This window comes from Miscanthus floridulus, chromosome 4 (assembly GCF_019320115.1).
Source record: "Miscanthus floridulus cultivar M001 chromosome 4, ASM1932011v1, whole genome shotgun sequence".
Taxonomy (NCBI): domain Eukaryota; kingdom Viridiplantae; phylum Streptophyta; class Magnoliopsida; order Poales; family Poaceae; genus Miscanthus; species Miscanthus floridulus.
In genome coordinates this window covers 85,179,242-85,185,627 of record NC_089583.1, presented here as the reverse complement: position 1 = coordinate 85,185,627, position 6,386 = coordinate 85,179,242, and the positions used below count along the sequence as shown (strand labels likewise).

Sequence of the window (6,386 nt, the reverse complement as noted above, 5' to 3'; positions counted from 1 at the left end):
GTCTAGATCCGGCCTCGTATGCCAGCACCGAGCACCCTGTAGCCTTGCCCGCCGTTGTCGGGCGCCTCGCGGCCGCTACACGCCTGACACCGGGCGCACCTAGTGAGGAGGCAGCGGATCAGCCCACTGGCAGCCCAGAGTAAGCCAGCCATAGTTGCGTCGGTCCGGCCTTGAAGCTGCCCGTAGCTCCAAGAGCCACTGCCACCGGAGCAGCCTGCGTGGCTCCCGCGCCGCTACACCACAGCCCCGCCACCGCACCACCACACTGCCGCAGCTGCCTCCTGCCACCGCACCACGGATCTGCGCGCCGGCAAGCTAGATCCAGCCTAGGGGACGCCGGATCCAGGCATGGCAGGCCGGAATCCCGCCGCCGGCCGCCGCCCCATGCAGACCTCCGCCATGGCTAGAATCCCGCACCTCCGAGAGAGAGAGAGAGAGAGAGAGAGAGAGGAGGGAGGAGAAGGGGGGAAGACCCAGCCGCCGCCATCCCTGCCTTTGGCTGGCCTGCCGGCGTCGAGCTCCGGCGGCGGCCAGGGATGGGAGCGTGAGGGGGCTCGGAGGCGTGTGGAGGAGCGGCGCCGCCTGAGTCGCCCTGGAGAGAGCGACCCCAAACGCAAAAATACGCCCTAGCTTCTCCAGTGAATCTGAGGGAATCGTTCTCTATTCTGTGTACATCCGAGCGAGCTGTAAAAACCTGCTCCCCCGGATTCACTCCCGATCCCCACCATCTGAGGTTACAGACCTCCCCACTTCTTCATGCACCCAGCTATCTTGAGCTTGTGCAAGAAAAATATCATTTGATCAGTGATCGTATTCATAATAAATCGTTGTTTCACGTATGGTGAGAGAATAATCATGCATGATAAGGATCCTTGGGTGGACAGGGACGGCAATGCAGCCATGCACATAGACTAATCTATCAAGCTATCTAAACCTAGGCATCTCTGCACATATTTTTCAATGGTTGTTTCCTAGATTCCTTTTCTTCGTGATCCCATCAGCACATATGGTGGTTGCATGTTTTTGTTTGCCGCTATATATGGCCGGGCGCCGGGCACTTCATTTCCGACCTCTGCATGCAATAGTCATCAACATTAACTATTTGGTCAAAAACGGCGACAGATCCTATATCTTCTACAACTAAAAGAACAAAATATAGATATTTTTTTTGATGCGATATTTGTTTTGGTTCGTCTATCTACCCACGACCATGCGATACCTCGCTCACTTCGTCGCTCTGCCTTTGCCCGTGCGAAAAAAAAAACGTTCCTAGCTTGCGGGCGTCGCCGCAGCTCGCTGATCTTGTCTCCTCACGAGCCGGCGACCTCTCAGATCCGCCAGCCCCGTACCACCTCCCGATGGCGTGACCCCTGCCCCACGACGGCGTGACCCAGTCCGTCCCGCCCGACCGCGCCTCATCTGCCTTCTCTGTGACCACGACGGCGCGACCGCATCCGCGCTCTAGCCTCCACCGCCTGCGCCTAGGGGCTAGGGCTCCTTCCTGCGCGGTTGCGCCTGGGGCCGAGCCTAGCCGACCGACAGCCACAGCCAGGGACCCTCCAGTCGCCGCCCCCCGCCTGGCCAACTGTGGAGGCGCGGAGCTTTCCCAGGCCGCCTGCGCTGCTGCGCCAGGGACGAGGCCAACCGGCCGGCAGGCCCTTCGGCCCTCCACTGCCCCTTTCCCTACCGGCTGCCAGCTGCCTCTTGGCTCCTACGGTCCTGCCTGCTCGGGCTCAGCTGCTCTCACACCGAATCCAATTCCTTCCCCATCCTCCCGGCGGCCGGTGGGTGGGACCAACAGGAGTCGTCGTCGTTGCCGTGGTTGGAACATGCTGGGGTATCTGGGCTGCGGTAGCGAGTTCTTCCTCTCAATGCCACTACCGCTCATGCTTCTGCTGCCGGCGGTTTACTGGTTGCGTCCATCCCTTTCCTCGACATGGGCTCTAGTGAGTTGCACAGACCTAGATGTTGTATATTAGTGCTTTGTCAGCCTCGATGCAATTTGATGATTTCAATTGAAGCACACAGATGTCAACATAGATGTTGTGGATGGCTATTGAACTTCTCAGTTATTTCTGATTGGTTGCTTTGCTGAAATATACCGCTACTGTTGTCATTAGTTATGAAATTGGGCTCACAGTAGGCAATGGCCTGTGGCCGCGACAATGGCGCTTCCACGCCATGTGCGAGAACGGGAGGTGCGAGGCCGATACGCAAATCGATCTGGTTCGTCATCTACTGAGTTAATTTTCAGAGTTGTTTACTTTGCTCATTCTGATGTCGCCTTTCATATTCCAGTGGTGCTTCACTCTTACTATCGTGTATTCATATATGCAGATATTCCTATACAATTATACACTGTCATGGGAAAACAGAGCTCTGCAGGTCAGTTGCACTTCGGCTTGGCTAAATTTGGATCCGAATAAATAAATTATGGAATGCATGATATCTGTTAATTTTCATAGTTGTTTGCTTTGCTCATTGCGATGTGGTCTTTTATATTCCAGTGGTGCTTCACTTTTACCATCATGTATTCATACATACAGATATTCTTATACAGTTATACGCTGACAACCTCAAAGTACAGTATGCACAGGTTTGAGGCTCTTGCATATGGTGATTTCTCAAATGTAAGGTGCAATTGGTGGCTTCTTAACCACAGTTATATCACTTGATATACTTCCCTCCTTTATTTCTTTTTTCTTTGTTCTCAAACTAATGTTTTGTTCGCCTTTCCCTCAGTATGACCCAGAGCTGTTCCGTTGCTTAATAGGCCTCATTTCAGTGACAAACTATATATGCAGGTGAGGTTCATATATAGCTTTTGTTCTCATTCATATCGTACAACATATATCAGTTCCTTGCAGTGATCAAGCAACATAGGACTGCATGCCTGCATCAATATATCATGGTTTCCCAAGTGTTCTGAGTTTATGTTTTTAGAACTTCCATCGCACTCCCTATTTTTTGTTTGTTCTTAAATTTTTAGCCATATTCATTCTGGTAGCCTCAGATATTTAAGCTGCTTCTCATATTGCTTACATCAATTGTCTGACGGTGAGCTTAGCTTTGAGATCGAACCTGAATGTCTCATTTAGTTAGGTATAGGTTACTTGGATGCATCTTACAAAGTTTAATAGATTCATGGTCTATTTTTATTTTTTTGGGGTGCAATTTCATTTTATTGTTTTTGTATTTTTGATGCTCCTATAATTTTCTGCTCGATCGGTTCAAGAACACGCCGAAATTGAAGCCTGAATGAGGATGTCTTCAGATAGAAATTTAGACAGGAAGGAAATATTGTAAAGAACATAGATGGGTAACTAATGCAGAGTCACTATAGCTTGCAATAATAATACCTACTATTTAACTATTTCTATATATCGCTGATCGTGAATCTTGCAACAGACACTTAAGTGGATATCTTATTCTACAATATATGTTTGCATGGAATAGACCAAAAGCCACACATATTTATACGGTGAGTATAACACTTTGTTTTAAGTTTTTGTGGAAGATTTTTCAAGAGACGCAGTATTACCCATGCGACAGGCACTAATATTGACATATATACTCGAGCCTGTGTACAGGATGGTATGGAGATGCGACGGAACTTATTCGTGGATTTATTGGCGCATGAAAGAAATGGATATCGGAGATTTCTTCCTGCCGATATAAAACATTATCTTAGGCGCATCACGGAAAGGTCTATAAAGTAGAGTTTGTAAGCCTGTGACGCCGCGCTCTCCGTGACTGTTAATTTCACAAACGTTGCTTTTTGAATTAACGGTAACTTTAACATTGGTATTTAATTTTATAGTATTGTTATCTTATCGTGCGATTCATGTGTTTTTAATATAAAAGTTTAGTTGTCCCATAGCAACGCACGGGCACACTACTTAGTATGTACACAAAGACATAGATCAACTGGTTGGGTCTTTTTATGGTGTAACCTGTCTACCTGGGTTTAAGTTCTCGACTTAGCACGCGTGCTCGTATTTTCCTGGATTTATTTTAGGATTTAACGGCGCTATGCTTTTCGTGGTAGGTGACATTCTCGTCGACAGCGAGGCACCTATGGTGACTTCGTGAATCTCGTGATCGTCGACTCAGTACTTTGGAGGTGCTCATATGGGTAGGGTTTGCGTACATGTATTTATAGGGGATGAGTGTGCGTGCGATGCTTTCAGTGGTTGGTGACATTCCTGTCGACAGCGAGGCACCTGTGGTGACTTCGTGAATCTCGTGATCTACCGACTGCCCGGCTCAGAACTTTGGAGGTACTCATAGAGGTATGATTTACATATGTGTGTTCATAGGGGATGAGTGTACGTGCGTGTTGTGGGCGTTTATATTGTACTGTGTAATTCTAAAAAACACAGGACCGTACGAAATATGATTAACTTTATTCAAAAAAAGGGGGAAACAAAAAGGAAATTTGCATTCACTACCGGAAACCGGCTAGTTGCCGAGTGTTTTTATGTTTGCCGAGTGCATTTCCTCGGGCACTCGGCAAACAAGCCCTTTGCCGAGTGCTGCGAAAAAGACACTCGGCAAAATAAATACACTCAGCAAACGATACAAAAAACACTCGGCAAAGTTCGACACTCGGCAAACTAGAAAAAAAAAACACTTGGCAAAACTAGACACTCGGTAAAAAAATATGTTTGCCGAGTGTAATTGTCTGGCACTCGACAAAGAAATATGTCTGTCGAGTGTAACTATTTGGCACTCGGTAAATAATTTTATTTTTTCCTCTTATAATCTTGAAACTTTTCCACTCTCAACATACAACATGTGGTATTCCATGTTAAAATTTGGTATATATTTGTGGATGTGTTTGCTATATTTAATTAATTTATTATATTTCTAGGAATTTTTTTGTATAAGTCAAATTTGAACTGTAAGTGATTCAAATAATAGAATAAAATGAGTAGAAAAATGATATTCATATTATTGAGTCCAGTGTGAGGCCTTACTCGGGAAATAAAAAGAAATTTCGAACATCTTGTTCAGGAAACACGGCCACGAACGTGAGGCCGAAAGATTTTTAAATTCTAAAAAAAAAGCAAATGAACTCTGAAAATCATGAGATTCGTCATGATGTGATGATATCATACGTAGAGGCTATGGTAAAAAAATTGAGAAGGTTTTGCATAATTTGTCACGTACGATGTTTACAAACCGAAACATCTCAGAAGAAGAATCGTAGCGTTGAGAAGGAATCGATAACATTTGGAGTCAAAGTGACTGTCGAATTAGGGTTTGACTACAAAACTTTTTGTATAGGCAATAGAGAACATAGATTGTTTCATGTGAAATTTTGGTATTTTTTTGGATCCAATTGATAATTTTAATTTATTAAGTGCAATTATAGAATTTAAATTGATATAATTTAAATTTGAGTTGTAACTGCATAGAATAATGGAATCATATTCGTAGAAAAAATCATATATATATTGTTGAGTCAATTTGACAAGGCATTTTCAAAGTACATCGAACAAAAAAGAAAAAACACGTTATGAAAAACAAGGAAATAAGAAAATAAATAATATATTTGCCGAGTGTCCCAAACCCTAGACACTCGGCAAAGATTAGTTTGCCGAGTGCTATGATCTGACACTCGGCAAAGCCACCCTCCGACACTCGGCAAACTCAGCACGTTATAAAAGCACCCGACCGTCGCCCCCTCCCTCTCCCGACGCCATCGCACCCTCCCCTCCCCTCCCTCTCCCGGCGCTTCCCCTCCCCTCCCTCCCCTCCCTCTCCCAGCATTGCCCCCTCCCTTTCCCTCTCCACCCTCCCTCCCGGCGCCACCGACCCCTCCCCTCCCTCCCGGTGCCGCCATCTCCCTCCCTCTCCCTCTTTTTTTGCACAGGTGGCGGCGGCGACGAGCCGGGTGGGAAGCGGCGGGCGAGCCGGGCAGTGGTGGCAGGCGAGCAACGGCCGGGCGAGCCGCGTGGTGGCGATGGCGAGCAGCGGCGGGGCTTGCCGCGTGGTGCCGGTGGTGGCGGTGGCAGGCGAGCGGCGACGGGACGAGCCACAGGGTGGCGGCGGCAGGGCGAGCCACGTGGTGGTGGTGGCAGCGGTTTTTTATATTTTTTGAATTTTTTTTGCCGTGTGTCGGTGCTAAAAAATACTCGGCAAAGTCTTTGTCGAGCGTCCGATAAAAAAACACCCAGCAAAGAAATGTTTGCCGACTCTATGTACGTCGAGTGCCGTTTGCCGAGCGTAACACTCAGCAATGGCTTTGCTGAGTGTTTTTGGGCTTTGCCGTGTGCCATGGGCACACGGCAAAGTTCCTCATTCCGGTAGTGATTGCACTGTTGGCCCACAGGATCACTGGCTCCGGTGAGTGAACCACTCATCGGTCTTGCCGAGCACCC

At 47.4% G+C, this 6,386-nt stretch overlaps 1 protein-coding gene across 17 annotated transcripts; it reads left to right on the top strand.

Annotated features, from left to right (window-relative positions):
* Nucleotides 1-1,228: 1,228 nt before the first annotated feature.
* LOC136551939 (uncharacterized) lies at nt 1,229-4,413 on the top strand. Of its 17 annotated transcripts, none has more exons than XR_010782704.1 (7): nt 1,229-2,226; nt 2,338-2,385; nt 2,547-2,630; nt 2,743-2,804; nt 3,409-3,481; nt 3,591-3,789; nt 4,049-4,413. XR_010782704.1 is itself a non-coding variant. In XM_066543464.1 (7 exons), the coding sequence occupies exons 1-6, from the start codon at nt 2,182-2,184 to the stop codon at nt 3,717-3,719; spliced, it is 441 nt and encodes a 146-aa protein (XP_066399561.1). In that variant the 5' UTR covers nt 1,229-2,181; the 3' UTR covers nt 3,720-3,724; nt 4,049-4,413. The 17 variants fall into 17 exon arrangements, 3 of the variants coding, with proteins under 3 accessions (XP_066399561.1, XP_066399560.1, XP_066399562.1); XR_010782707.1 differs by lacking the exon at nt 4,049-4,413 and adding an exon at nt 3,236-3,319 and having other exon boundaries at nt 3,591-4,042; XM_066543464.1 differs by having other exon boundaries at nt 3,591-3,724.
* The last annotated feature ends 1,973 nt before the right edge of the window (nt 4,414-6,386 follow it).